Below are 16247 nucleotides of genomic sequence, written 5' to 3'. Positions count from 1 at the left end.
CATAGAAATGTGGGGCTAGAAAGGACCTCAAAAGTTCATTAAGTCCAGACCCCTGCAATGAAGCAGGACCAAGTAAATCTAGACCACACTGACAGGAGTTTATCTATCCTATTCTTAAAAAGTCCAATTATGGCAATTCCATTATCTCCCTCTGAAACCTGCACCAGAACTTAACTACCCTTATAGTTGGAAAGTTTTTCCTATTATCTAACCTAAATCTCCCTTGACCCTGTTACTTCTTACCTTTCCTACCTTCAGTGGACATAAAGAACAACTGATCACTGTCCTCTTTATAGCAGATCCTAACATATTTGAGGGCTTATCAGGTCCCCATTCATTTTCTTTTCTCAAGACTAAATATGGGCATTAATGAAAATATTGAATAGTACTGGACCCAGACATGATTCCTGCAGGATCGCACTAGATACATTCACCTAGTTTGACAGTGAATCATAGAAAACTGTTCTTTGAATATGGTCTTTCAACCAGTTGTGCATCCAGCTTGAAGTAATTTCATCTAGACCACATTTCCTTAGTTTGCATCAAAATCCATCACGTCTACAGCTTCCTCACAATAATCCTACCAAAGGAAATAAGGGTGGATTGTCATGATTTGTTCTTGACAAAACTATGCTGTCTATCTCTTATTACCCTATTATCCTCTAGGTGCCTTCAAATTGAGAACTGACACCTATCTGAAGTCTTTCTTTATCTCCTATTAGAATAGGGATGCTGGAAGGGTTTCCCTGCCAGCCAACTCCTGTCTCTTTTATTTCAAGTCACCTTGCTACTTAGAAGAGGGTGTGGGGGCTCATACTGAAATTAATACGGAGAGGTGCTGAAAACAAGCTACCAGCCTGAAAATGTTCTCTTTCCATATTTCAATGTGGCACTGAATTCTAAATTAAGAAAAAGGATGGATGGCAGGCCAGCAAACACTTTCTCTCTCTCTCCAGGTCTTGGAGGGAGGGAGGAAGGGAGACAGACAGAAAGAAAGAAAGTAGATTGGGAGAAGGACATTAAACAAGTAACAGCTCCCAGGGATGCACTTTGCATTTACAGGGCTATTGGACACCCATTATGACAGTATCTAATCACTAATAATCGATTTCCATGGTCAAATACTAGACTCCATCTGCTTACACATGAAAAGTAGTCCATTTAAAATATAACTATGCATACTCTGTATACATGTAGAAACACATCTAAATTCAGAATTCAATGGTAAGTGGCATTCACACTGAAACTGAGGGGACTGAAACTCTTTCTATGTCTTTTAATCCAACATCCTATATGTTCCAGAAAAATCATAGGGCAGCTTTCTTTAAAAAAAAGGCGCAGGGCCATTCACTGCCATATTATACTAATATTAAGCATTGACATAATACTGTGAAAGTACAAATTGATGTATAATAATACATAATGTACAGATGCTGATCTGAAAAGCCACAGAATACACACACACACAGGTAGTATATTTAGTGATGATACAAAACCTTTGGAGATTTCTTTTAAGCACCTGATTTAACTTTGAAAATAAAAACATAGGCTCATATCTTGCACACACTTATGTATGGTACTTAACTTTGGGACTATTCACATGAGTCAAGTGCCATAAGTATTTGTGGGACTGGAGCCTTATCTTGGAAGTGATCTGAACACTTGCAGATTGCTGCCAAGTCAGGTATGCAGGTCATCCCTAGTTGTTGAGTTAAGCCAGTCCAAGACTGAAAAGATGCTGAATGTCTATTTTCACTGTACATTTGGAACTATTTGAAAATTCCAGTCTACTTTTTTGTAACAGAGTTGAAAGTGGCCCAACCCTGGTTATTGTATAACAAAAATGCTGTGAAAAGTATCACCTTGGATCAGAGGCCTGAAAATGCAGACTGAAGTCCAGGATTTAAAATATCCCTCCAAAGTAAGGGTAACAAGTTAAAAAGTATTCAAAATAAAAAAGATTTCTTCTTAACTTTCTCCCTCGACCCCATCAGCTGGTGGCTAGCTAATGCGTAAGTGTTTATATTCACCTTCTAATATTGTTTTTATTCCTATAAATGAAATTGTGGATGTCCTCATTACTGATATATATCAAATCCTTTATTAAACTCCACTAAGCTCTTGGCTGGAATGATAATATTGTAGCAATGAACTCCTCAGGTTAAATGAGAATGAATTTAATCATTCAGAAGGAGGCATGAACCACTTATTGGTGGTGTCCTTTGTTATAATTCCCCACTTTCATTCTTTTTCACATAAACAGTATTCAAGTTGCAAGTAATGAAGGACCTGATTTGTCAACTGTCAAAAATCAATGGGATTAATAGCAAATTCCTACTCAATGTAAAGCGGAGAATATAGAGCCCAATGTTTAAACAGAACATTGCTTATTATGTTTTTTTACCTATTTCATCTTTCCTCATGTCCTTCATCTTATCTACAGAGAGATTCTTCTCCTCCAGCTTTGTGAGGACTGATGGTGGCAGCACCGAGAACTGTCGCAAAGGGTTGGTCCAGCCCCACAGCCGCTTGTCAATGACTTTGCTGAGGTTCAGTAGTCGGTATGTCATTGCAGGCCATCGTTTCCTAAGAGCAACCTCAAAAAGGGCTCGAACAATACGAGCTGCATTCTACAGAGTGAAACATCAAGATGAAGAAAAATATTAGATTCAAATCAAACATTTCTTATTGGATACAGCATGCATATTTTTTCCTATCAGACTCCCCCAAAAATATATTTTTTATTGTTAAGTTTTAGCTAAAATATTCTTGAGAAAATTATTTTTCAGTTTCTACCTAATGATTAATTGCATCTTTTAAAACTGCTTCATCAGTACTTAATGAGATGATGACAGTAAATACAAATTAAACAATTATTAAAGCTATCCTGTTGTAGTGAACAGAAACCATTTTTGATAGTACACCTCTACCTCAATATAACGCGACCTGATATAACACGAATTGAGATGTAACACGGTAAAGCAGTGCTCCGGGGGGGCTGGTGCTGCGTGCTCTGGCAGATCAAAGCAAGTTCGATATAACGAACTTAAAACGCGGTAATATTTTTTGGCTCCCAAGGACAGCGTTATGTCGGGGTAGAGGTGTAATACTTTTTCTTGTTACAATAACCCTGACTGTGCTCAAAAATTTAAAATTGGATATTCATGCTGAGGGGGAACATGGTCTTGTGGTTAAGCCCAAGTCTGGTAGTCAGGAGAAGTAGGTTCAACTGCTACGTCTGCTGCAGGATTCCTGTCCTTGGTTTTGATCATAGTTACACCAGCACTCAGGGGTTTTGCTCATTGTCTCTCAATGACTTCTCAATCACATTTACTTAGTTTACAAAAATGTTTGCTTTCTTCTTATTTAAATTCCTTGCAAACTTAATTTAGAATCTGAACAGCAAGATTAATTCTTCATAGACTTTACATAAAAAATAATGTATCCATCCCATATTCATCTAACACAGCAATGACAAATATTCTGCCGGCCCATTTGTGCTCAATTACACACCCATGCAAGCCCACTGTTTTCAGTGGGATTGCCTAGATGGAACTGAGGGAAGAATCTGACATTATAGTGAGAAATTAGCTATCTGCAATGCTAACAGAAGTAAAAGAAAAAGGAACTAAAAATATTTCGTCACTAAAGAATGCAGCTACAACTCTTCTACTGAGGTAAAAGGAACATTTTTTTTTTAAATAGTCACCTTTTGGAGTAGAACTGCAATTTACAAATTGTGATTCTAAGCACTACCACTCATGTCCCCATGTAAATTATCACACACATTTATAAATTGAGCACCTGAGTATGGGACCACACCACCTCCTTTAAAATGCTACAGTTGAGAGAGACAAATAAAAGCTATAAACTGAAATTGAGAGACCTCTCTTAAAATGATCTTGTTGTGCACATATTACAATCTTTATGATATGTATAATGATCTCAGCAAGCCCACGTGTGCTATAAAACCTGAACACAAGGAAACAGACTAAGATGGCATGATGATCTTAACTCAGTATCTATGCTTTTAAATGTTTCACTCTCATCCCTAATGTCATTTAAATACGATTTTTATTATTTCTTCTTAAAATGGTTTGGCAGGATGTGACAGCACAATATCAGAACATACTATGCTGCTGCTTATTAATGAAGAGAGAGAAATACCCCTAAATTGTCCCAAAAGCCACAATCTTATAACCCACTACATACATTTAATATTGCTTGACATATGGAATTGTTATAAGCTCTGCATTATGTCATTTGCCTCTTTTAAGGTCCTCAAGCCAGAAAACAGATGCCTTCTTAAGGGGAATTTCAAGTGGCCCCCTGACTTGTTGGGATGTACCCTAGACTTGCGAAGAAGCAGCAATATTCCATAGATTTCCAGTGCTGTTGTATCCATGCGATGACTAAATATCTCATCAAGCTGATGACTGCTTGGGGTGTTAAACTGAGCCATCAATCAAGAGCATGGACTAGTCTGCCATTACTGTGTGGGTGTCAACCTAGTGTAGTCCCTCAACTGTGGAGAGGTTTTTCATAAAGTTTGGTATCATCTTTCAGGTTTCTTAAATTTTAAGTCCAAACACTACCAATCACAATGCACACTGAAGTTATGTTTTGCCACTCTGCAAGATCATTCAGGCTAGTCCCTTTCAAATAAGTGAATGTTCAAATTAAGCAAATGTCAATCTGTATATGACTGGTGAACTTCTAGGGCCAATCTAGCTGTTTAATGGTATGTGGTGTAAACGTAAAGCCAGTTCTGATCAGCGTGTATGCCTTGCGTAAGTTGAATTTTGCCTAAGTTGGGAACGTATACTTGGCAATTATGCAAAAAAGAAAAAAAAAAGCTTACGGAACGTACAGAACTTTTTCCGTAAGCGCGGATTTGCATAAGGCGGGTTTGCATAACTGGGAGATCATCTGTATTCTGGTGTAAACCCCATGCAGCCTACTTAAGATTTGTAAGACCAATATTAATAGCACATATTCTGGTATAAACCAATTTCATAATGATTTGCAAAACAAACATATAAAATTAGAAAGCAAAAAAGTTAAATACATTTAAACTTTTTTGTAAATTTAGGAAACACTGAGGTTTAAGGCTAACATCTTGTATGCAATTGTAATTTAAACCAGGGCTGCCCAGAAAGGGAGAAGAGTGGCACAATTTGCCACAGGCCTCGGGCCCCACAGGGGCCCCCACGAGAAAATAGTATTCTATAGTATTGCAACTTTCTTTTATGGAAGGGGTCTCCAAAATTGCTTTGCCTCAGGTCCCCTGAATTCCCTGGGCAGCCCTGGTTTAAACTATGAAAGATGAATAAACAACAGTTAATGGCTATTATACTGGAAAACTAATTCAAACTGAACTAAAAAAGTACAATCTGGCCTCCTAAATTAGCACTTAGAAATTATTCTCCACTAAATCAAAAATATTCTGTATTGAAATCTTAAAAGCTAGTGCTCAGATTTTCAAATCATATATGCACATACGATTTGAAAATCTGGGCCCACATAAGCTATCCATACATCTGGGTAAATGAAAGATGTGGAGGAAGACAAACAAATAGATTTTATAGATTTTTTTTTTTACCTGTGCAACATATGCAGAGTCTGAAATAAGGGAGAAACTATCAATCTCTCCTCGGCTAATATATGTTTGAAGGAGGATATTTATCTTCCCATAGCTGTTCTCCACACCTCCAGGAGCAGAAAGCTCACAGAAATTGTTCAGTAAGGCATCCAGTTCCTCTATTTCTTCTTCTCTTACCTAAAACACAATTAATAGGTTTGAAGAAGTTGGAGTAACTTGGTAAAAACTTTCACACTAAATTAAATTTCCATTATCTCTTAGAAACATTATTTTAAATGGAGTCTAGTTTTACACAAAATAATAATAATAAAAAAACAAGTCTTCCAGACTGTAGCTAATAGAACTTAATTGAAACTATCTTAATAGTGACACAATTACATTTTATTATTCATCACCATCTATTAAGGTTGCCATTGACACACAAAAATTTGTTATGCCACAAAAATTGGATCTTCTGACCCTACCATCCTCCATCTGATGAGATTTCATTTTTTATTTGACCAGAGTAAAACCTCTGTCCATCTGGATTAGGGCAAATTTGAATTAACATTAAATGCATTCATTATAGTCATACAGTTTGCATGTGGCATAATAAATTCTTAGCTCAAAACTGTAAAGTACTATGATTCATGATATTAGAGTTTTCACTGTTAATAAGATTAAGTCTTAATACAAATAAAGAAATATTCATATCTACAGTTTGAATAATGCATAGCATTTTACATACTCACTGATGAGAATGCAAAACATACCATAAATCTACTGAGATTGACAGTTTCAGTCTAAATGTTATTTAAAGAGGGTAAATGTTTGGCCCCTTCAGGGAATCAGTTGGGGGCCATTTCCATCGGGCCCTGACTACCTGACATCCAGAGGACTCAGAGAGTAGGGTTAAAAGCCCTACTCATTCTCCAACCACTGGTCATACATTTTATGGACCTGATACTGTAGACTGGGGTCTACTTCCATTAAAAGTGTCCTTCTGGATGAAGTGATGCATCTTACCTTGATCTGTTCAAATTCTTCTGCCTTAGATACTATAGCAAGAATATCACCTTCTGTTTTGTGAGCATCAAAATGTTCATTGAAAGTCTATCAAAAATAAAATGATTTGAGTTACTGTTAAAAATAAAAATGTAAAAACAATGATTTTGACATACCAACTTAAAATTAAAGACAATTCTGCTCTCAGTAATAACTCAAAGAAGAGAGTCTCTAAGATTTTTAAAAGTAAGCAGGTACCTCAGTTACTGGATACCCAGCTTCAGACAACTTAAAGAGGACCAAATGTTCAGAGGGCCTTTTCTGCACTTTCTAAAAAACAGCTGCTTTTAAGTTGTCTAAAGCTGGGGACCCAAAAATGGAGGCAATCAAAATCCATAGTCACTTTTGAAAATCTTGCCCACACTATGTTTGAATGTGTACATTAATATGTCCAATTAAAGGATGATGTGACAGATTTTCAGCTCCCAGCCTCCAATGGAGCAGGAACAGTTTTGGGCAGATATAGACATCTACACACGCTTCAGTGCACTAACTCTTGCCTGTGCTGCACTGATAAATTCTATCACCTGAATGACAAGGTGATAGCATTTTCACCCATAGAAACATTTCTGTTAGTGGGCTCTGTGCAAGCAAGTTCTATTTCCTGCACATGGATATTCAGGTGATAAGATATCTAAGACAGAAGGGGCAGAGAGTGTAGAAATCATCATCCAAAACCAAATCTGTCCAAAACAATGCTTTCACTATTCCCATATGCTTAGTTTCTTTTAGTGACCATGATTTGAAAAAGATATCAATGTTAAATTGGCTATATGTCCTATAAAATCTTCTCATGACCATTTTCTGTAAAGGGTCAAAAAGAGAGAAGTATACCAGAAATAGAACAAGTTATTGTACCTCAATAGTATTATACTTAATATAATAGTGGCTGGCAATTCTGCCTAAATCAGTTGAAGAAAAAAATCCAGTTCTTTCTTCAAAACGAATCATGCGGGCTTTGTCTAGCTTTCTGCCAACTTCAATCACCAGTTGTTCTCTGTGCTTCTCTAGCCCTGGATCCATCTAGAGACCATGCACAAAATACAAAAGTGACAAATGAGGCAGTTCATCGAGATAATTCAGCTTTTCTAGAAGTCAGAAACAAAATGCAGTTGCAAAACAAATAAAATAAGGCCATGATTATCACACCAAGAATTAGTTCAGTCCTCATTAATACTAGTTATACCGACACTAAGTCCACAAAAAGTTGCTACACATACCAAACATGAATATAAAGGAGAAAATGCAGCCTATGTACTGGCTCATCCTCAAATTATACTATATTTCAACAAAAAAAATCAGGGAAGTTACTTGACCCTGGATAGTTATAGCAGTGAAAGACTAATGATGAGGTTGCTAAAACATAGCTCTGACTGACTTGCTGGCCCATAGCTGGGTATCCAGCACTGGTTGTCCCCAGGGCCGCCCAGAGGATTCAGCGGGCCTGGGGCAAAGTGGGGACCGGACATAAAAAAAAGGCGCCACTTGCTAAGGCCGTTGTACTCACTAGGTGGTGCTACGAGTCTGCGGCGGTGGCGGGTCCTTCACTCGCTCCACGTCTTCAGCAGCACTGAAGGACCCGCCGCTGAAGTGCCGCCGAGGACCCGGACTGCCGCCGGTTGAGTAAAAATTAAAAAGACATCTCTAGCCAGGGAAGGGATTCTTGGCCAGGGCTTGCAGAGCCCCTGCGGGGCCCGGGGTAAATTGCCCCACATGCCCCCCCACCGGGCGGCCCTGGCTGTCCCTGCCTGCTGTGCCTCTGTAGAGTCCTCATAGCTGTCTCTCTGTAGTTAGGAATCCTGAAGGACTTCAACAATAGAGATCCTGCCTAGAATGGCCTTTACAAACCAGACAATTTCAGCTCCCAAGCACCTTCAACTGCAACAGCAACTCAGATACCGCTACAAGAGACTAAATAGGTTTAGACTATTCATGTACATAAAGTTAAGCATTGTGTAAGTTTACAGGATCAAGGCCCTAATCAGAAGAAAGCTCAGTTTCTCTTATATTGATATTTTTAATGAACTATTCAAAACTGAAATGAAAGAGGAAAAAAAATCACAAAGTCCAAATACAGGCTGTTAAAACTGTTGAAAAGGATGTTATTTTAGAAACTCTTTAATCCATTATATAATTCATCCTCTTCTTTATTTCCTCATATTCCTAAGAAGCAAAGTCTTTCCTTCAGAATAACTGATATACATTTTAATTTACAGTTTTCCTAAGCTGACTCAAAAGGGAAGAGACTGGGATTCTCCAAGATTTCAAAGCATTATAAACACCATCATGTAGAAGTTATGAGGACAAAAAGATTGGTTGACCCGTAGAAAGACAAGCAAGGGATGAAAGATGGTAGAGGAGAGGGATTGAAAGAAAGGAAAACGTCAAAGGGTTACCTTAAAAAATTCCCTTCAAATAAAACAAAAAAACAACAACAAAAAAGTTATTTTTCTTTCAGTGGTATGATAACCTAATTTTCTTTGCTGCCTTTCTACTCTCTTTAATGCAATTTGTTGAGTCTTTCTGCTTCAGCAAGAGGGAGGGAGAAGCTCAGACATCATCACTGCTACTGGGAAACAGTTTGAATTTTTGAGAAAAGGTGCTGATCAATGCAGAGGGACTGGAGAAGCAAAGATGAGAGGTTTACACATTTACAGAATGGTTATTGACTGAACATGTCTAGATCATGACTATTTGGCAAAGCCCTAAGTAAGGTTGGGTATGGAAAAGCATTACCCCAGGGAGAGCACAGAGAGACATTCTGGACTTCCTGGTTTACAGCCAAAGCTGCTATACTCCTTTGGGGAGCAAGGTCTGCTCCTTGGTGTGGTGAGGTGGTGTGCAGCCTGGACTCACCTTGCCTCCTTCCTGCACCTTCTATGGTTCTGAGAGACCTCATGGGAGCAGGGACTGCAATGCTATGTGGCTCTTACACAGGACAAAAAGGGCAGGGGGAAAAGAGAAGGTTTTTTTGCACACACACCCACACCTACTATACATTTGGGGACAATCTGACCAAAAGTGATTATGCAAATCAATGCACTCTGAGTGGCTAGACTGGCTGGCCAATATGGATATATAAATTGGCAAATCACATGATTATTAGGAAATAACCGTATACCAATTATGAAAATTAAACACCTACAACTGGATGGGGGAGGAAAAGGAATTGCATAACTCATAAAACTATAGTTATGCTGCACCTGAAACTGCACAACTGCCCTGCACTCTGTATAACGTAACTCGGCAATATAAAAACATAAATCAGATGCTTCCAAGAAAGAAGAGAATATCTGTGTCTGCAGGCCTACTTGCTCTCTGCTATTCAAACGCATTAATAAACACCACCTCTAATAGGTATATCCTGTTTCTATCTTAACACAAGACAGCAAAGGCCACTTCAAAATGATTCAGTACAGGATGCAGCAGCGAAGGAGATAGCTGTAGTAATGGCAGAACACTAGTGGACCTTCAGGACTGGCTTGCTTGTTTGGCTGAAGAATATCACAAACATATTTTTGTTAGTTTTATTTTAAAAATTATTCCTGTTAATTGTGTTTTAATGTTATCATTTGGTGTTACCAAACATATTTACATTAATTATCCAATATGCTTAAATCAATTAATAATTTGCCACAGAACTCAGTACTGCTTGCCAGAGACATAGGTCTTTGAGTGCGAAGGAATTCTACAGAGTGAGGATACGTCAAAACTCCCAGTGTTGAGCCCCAACTAGATCTAGTATTTGATGATACCTTAGATTATGCTTTTCATTTACCTGGCTATGTGAGTTTGGCTAACCATATACAAAGACATTATAATACAGTATAAGAGATTTATTAATATGCATTTGAGATGACTGAACTCAGAAAGCCATTCTAAATGTGTGCCCATAAAATATTTAAATTACACCTCGCTATAATGTATTGAGAACTATGGAATTCTTACTCACTTTCCCTATGGTTTAAATCCCACTTTCAGCCCCAAAGGACAAAGATATTGGACCTTAAACCTGACACTGGCATACTGCTAGGAACGTTGTAGGTACTCAAAACCTGGGTGTTGATAGTCATGTGAAAAAACTATGAAGCCATGCAACCAATTGTGGAGGTGTGAAACAAATTACATTTATCATGAACCTTTGACCATCTTATCAGCACTCTCACCATTAAACCACATCCAACAGGATTACGCCTACCCCCAAAACCTCTAAGCAGTTTCAAAGAGTTGCCATTAAAAAAATAAATAAAATTCAAGAGAAATATTTCCTTCGTTTTTTCCTCCTACCACTTTATGTTTGTCTCCTGCCTATCGAATTACTATTGTTGAAGGCTCTAGTAGAGCATATACAGCAGTGTTAAAGAAAAATAGGTATTTACATTTCCTGTAAACTATGACACACCAAATAGTAAAAATAAGGAATTCCACTATGAAAAAAATATATCTGTGTTCCAATTTATTCCAACACACAAAATAATATCTAAAACCAACATCAAACAAAGGTATAAAACTGGATCCCAAGAAAAAGATTTCAAATCTGATTGAATGATTGATTTTTATTAACCTGTTAAATTAAGGGAATATGCTGTCTAATAATTTATGATACTGCAAGTGGTGAGCTCTTCTAAAACAAATACTTGACATAGGAAAAACCGTGTGTAAGGCAGAGCTATGGTTCAAGAACCTTGACTGCATAACTCATCTCTGACTTTCACTACTGAAATGCTGACAGTGACTAAAGCATGACGGCTGTTTTGATAAGAATGAGTGCTATGTGTTGATGGCTAATTTGGCCATTGAAAATGTATTTTGTATGATAGTGAGTAAAAGTGTTTGATAGGACAACTCAAAAGGGACCTTTTAACTTACTATTTTTTTAAAAAATAACTCTCTGCTCTAGAAAATATCTTCTCCCTTTCAAACACTTAAAGAATTGCTGATGTCAGGTAAAGCAGAAATAGCAAATATTTATCTCCACATCAGGAAAGGATTACAGAACCAGAAAGCAGGTTAGATATTTTTTTAAAATGCATTTTCTACCTGATAAGCCTTGTGACTGATGCCATATACTAATGGATTTGCTCTCATCCGTACATAAAGATAAGTGTAACTTATCCACTTTACCGCTTCCTCCACATTAGTTACTGTTCCAAGAGCAACCTATAAGTAGGAAGAGAGACAAAAATTGAACTTACATATTAGAGGAAAACACAAGCATTAAATTCTTAATATACTGAATTCAGACCATTAGCACTAGATTAGAGAAAGTGTCCGAAGCTTTCCATTTTAAATATACTAAAATAATAATCATATAACAATCTCTTCTGAACCACCTATATATCTGCATTTCTAAAGCATGAATAACCATGGTATCTTTTTTCACAGTAGATTTCAGATACCTGAGCACCTAAATGATCTTTTAATGTAAAAATTATAAACAGTAGAAAAGATTACGCAATATAGGCTTCTACTACAAGGAATTTGTAATTCTTCTATGAACAAGATTCATATTTTAAACCATGTAAACTTACCTTCCCGTCTGAGTTTAAGTGAGATGTTTGTAACCTGACTTAAATTGAAAATGTTTCAATTATATTCTCATATGTGTTTAAGAAGCCATATTATAAGGGAAAATGTCCTGAAATTGTGGAAATAAGATGACTATCGATATTTTTCAAATCAAACAACATTGGGACACCAGGATTTTTACCAGGTCTCCATATATTGTCATCACTTTAAAAATAGGTTTCACCTGCCTTTTATCTTTGAAGATTCACATACACATGGTCTCTCGCCAGGGCCAGTTGTAGCGGAAAGTGAACAAGGTGCTCACCCTGGGTGGTAAATTCCGGGGGTGCCACACCGCTGGGTGTTTTGTTTTGCTTCGCTATGACTGGCCAGCCTATTTTATTATTGTTATTTTTTGCTCCGCTGATTGGCCAGCTTATTTATTTATTTAGTTATTTGGCTCAGTCACCAGTGTGGAGGGAACAGAGATTGTAAAAACATTTTTCACTCTAGCCAGCAAAATGGCTAGGGCTGCTCCTGCCTTTAGCACACAGCTGTAGTATCAGAATGTAACTGAAAGTTGAGTGGGTGATTTTATATATTTCTGTAGACTACTAATGCAACCATACTGAAACAATATCTCACTCAGGAATCTTTTTATAAATTAGTGGTATTGACATTACATATTTACATTTTTAAAAAGGCAACTTCAGTTCTAGTTCTAGTCACAAAAGGCAACAACTATTTTTGTTTTTATTCTAACACGTTAATATTATTTGGCTGTGAGAATTGAAGATTTCCATTATACTACTCAAACAAAATATACTCTTTTGCTTTGTTTCTCTCCATATTGTTTGGAAAACTCTTTAACAACGACTAACATTAAAAGAGCAATTTGTTTTTATGGTCTGTCTCACATAAATCCATTCAATTACTTAAAAAAAAAAAAAGCACACACAATGGTAAGCAATTTCAAATTCTCAGATCTACAGATCTATATGTTAATAATAGGGAAATTCATTATTATTATTAAATAGGAAAAACAAAAAACCCAACCTTACATTAAAAATATTACTGAAAACCCAAATCCACTGTTAGTTAAACCAGTTTAAATCTGGAGTAACCCCTTTTGACTTCAATAATGAATGTTCATACTTAAATCTCAGCTAGGACTATGCTTCATAAGATTGGCTTGTTTCGCAATAGACAGAAATGGACACCAACTAAGTAATATTTTGATAAGTGCATATATTCATGGGATACTGAACGGGTTAAGAATGCACACTTATCCTAAGCTACTTTAACTCAATTGAAAGGGAGGGAAGACATCTTATCCAGTGCATAAGCTTATTATCAATTTGCTACCCAAACTAATTTGTGCATTTGATTTCTCCCCATGACTCAAAAAAACCCTTTCCGGTACATAATCAGGAGTAGCATAATGACATCTTTCAATATTACAAAACCCCTCCTGAAAATATCTAATTTCAAATCATCAAAGTATAATGCTCTTATTCTGGAAGATAGCAAAGTCTGACACGAGTCAAAAACAAACCACTGTTTTTGCCTCATTCATTTTAATTACTCATTTTGCATTTAGATTTGTTCACAATTAAATATTTCCAAAATTAAAAGCAAAGCTAAGGAGGAAGATAGTAAGAATGTGTAGTATAGATGGGTTGCAGATGAAATCTGTAAATGTTTGTAAGGCTTCAAAACCTATTAATGCTCATCATTTTTTTAAGGACTGTACTGACTGAATGCCATATGGAGAAAATAGTGAAAGCTACTTTTGAATATTTGCTGCCATCTAGTGACCATCTCAAGTTCCTGTGGATTGTTGGGTAATGTCAACAGGCTAACAACAAAGTACTTTCTACTGCAAACCCTTCAGAGTAATTATGAAACAAATGGTCTATAAAATGAGAGGGCAGCTTCTGATAAGTTTGGAAATTTAGGACTGGTAAGTGGAGTGAAAAGACTAATAAAGGTGTTTTCATCTTTAACGAAGTCAGAAACAAAATTCTAAATTGTTGTATTTAACATAGTCTTAGTACAGAAGTTTTTTTTTTAATTCCTTAAACAGTTACTTGGCTGTTATAAGGAGAAACAATGGTCCTTACAAAACACATATCATATTGAAACTGAACTGCTGATTGCACCTTTTTATCTGATGGGTAGACAACTATTAATTACATTGCTCACACAAATAATTGTTACTACGAACTGTGCCTGAAAAATGAATGGCTGGGTTTTAAAAATCCAGCACACAATGTGTATTAGAGTGAAAATGAAGGTTATTTAATTCAATAGTGTAGGACTTTTTCAACTAATCGGTCAAGAGCTTATGCCAGTACAACTGTGACTGAAAAAAAATCATAACAGCAATAATGTATAGTTTTAATTTTAAAAAACCCTATGCAAAGGAGAATAGCGAGGTGAGCAGCAATTCAGAATACAGCTTAATTTACCAGTTTTATTTTAAATAAGTCACTATGCTTAACAGTACATCATCTGTAAACATGTTTTACATAATTATGTAAATTTTCACTTATGTAAAAACATTTTTACAGAAGTGATCTTTCTTCTCTTGAGTACATATATAATAAAAGACCTTCAGAGAAAATAGGTTTAAAAAACTTCTGAACTATATTTTTATGCAAAATTTTCTAGTTAATTGAATAGAGCTACAAGCATTTTACCAATAAAACACCCTCCCATCACTGTCTGATAAAGGAACATCGCTGTATATGACCTCATATAGGTATGACAGGACCGGCTCCTCCTTTCCCATCAACCATTAACCCATTATGTTTAAATTAAGAATTAAAAAAAATAAATTAACAATCACAGGACTCAGCAGATTGTGCCATATTTATAAAGAGAAATCAGCCTCAGGGCCAATCAGAAATACTCAGATTTGAAAGGAGAAACTGTCCTACCCCAATAAAGAGAAGGGAGCTGCATCATTCTTCAGTAAAGACCTTGACTAAAAGGCATAACTGGGGCCAGATCCCGAGATGGTGCATGTTAATGAAATTCCACTGGCTTCAGTGCAGCTAAACCAGCTGAGAATCTGTTGAGAAGTGTGCTAGTGATTGTTTACGAACATTTTAGTGGAAGTAGCAATACTGTAAGTTAACTGAAAATGCTGAAAAGCCAAAGCAAGGCATTGACAAGACCATGAAACAACAATTTTTTATGGCCTCTGATGAGGGCTAATTTGACTGAATAAATCTGAACTATAGAAGCATTCTATTTAAGTTCAGGAATATAGTAGCTTTTTATTTTGTAAATATAGTAAGAACTATTTTTCTTATTTCTTTGAATCTCTTGTACAAAGATCAAATAAAGTCAACCTATCAATTCGCTATCTTTTAAACATATTCTCTTTGCTAGAGCTAAAAAAGAAAAGCTCAATAAATCCTATCAGAATCAAATTTTCTTTAATTCTTCACTTTTCCATGCTAAATAATCTTAGGCCTGGTCATTTGCTCTGAAATGTAAGATCCACCACTGCTGAACTTTTCCAGACCTATTCTATCTCAGTCAGATTCTTCTTAAATAGCTTGTCTACACTCATCTCATTGTCCCTAAAAGAAAATTGCGAATCTTGCTAGCACTGATGAAGCTTTACAGAGTTAGCAATATGGGAGACTCTTATATAGAGAAGGTGCCGGTGGCCATCAGCACTTCAAGAAACCATATCTTCTAGACTTGATCTAAAGGGAATTTGAAAACTGGTGGCAATATGCTGGTGACTGCTCTACAAAACCAAAACCACTCCCACTGTTTCTGCCACAGTCAATAGTTGGGTGATTCTGGGGGAAAAAAAGCCAGTGTAGACACAGCCTATGTGAGGTGATCAAAACTGAACACACTACGTCAGATGATGGTGTGCCACTGTTCAGTGTAATGGTATCCCATTTGCATTTTATTTTATTTTTTCCCCTTGAAATGTTTTTGGCCTATTGCAGACATATTCTGCTACTTATGATGATTCCTGCAGCTTTGCAAGCTTATATCTAATCAGTATACATGTGGAGATCTAATCAGTATATGACTATTGCTGACCTCCAAGAGATAAATGATC

General features: G+C 36.6%; 1 protein-coding gene across 4 annotated transcripts in view; it reads right to left on the bottom strand.

Moving 5' to 3' along the window:
- ASCC3 (activating signal cointegrator 1 complex subunit 3) overlaps positions 1-16247 on the bottom strand; it is a 579719-nt gene that overhangs the window by 135975 nt on the left and 427497 nt on the right. For all 4 annotated transcript variants that reach the window (XM_050949220.1, XM_050949219.1, XM_050949221.1 and 1 more), the window contains 5 exons: positions 11687-11806; positions 7505-7669; positions 6608-6694; positions 5603-5779; positions 2405-2630 (listed from right to left, as the gene is read on the bottom strand). In XM_050949220.1, the coding sequence (XP_050805177.1) occupies positions 2405-2630; positions 5603-5779; positions 6608-6694; positions 7505-7669; positions 11687-11806 (775 nt within the window). The remainder of the gene's footprint in view (positions 1-2404; positions 2631-5602; positions 5780-6607; positions 6695-7504; positions 7670-11686; positions 11807-16247) is intronic.

This window comes from Gopherus flavomarginatus, chromosome 4 (assembly GCF_025201925.1).
Source record: "Gopherus flavomarginatus isolate rGopFla2 chromosome 4, rGopFla2.mat.asm, whole genome shotgun sequence".
In the NCBI taxonomy this organism is placed as follows: Eukaryota; Metazoa; Chordata; order Testudines; family Testudinidae; genus Gopherus; species Gopherus flavomarginatus.
Note: the sequence above shows the minus strand (reverse complement) of the source record. Positions and strands in the feature narration are given on the sequence as shown.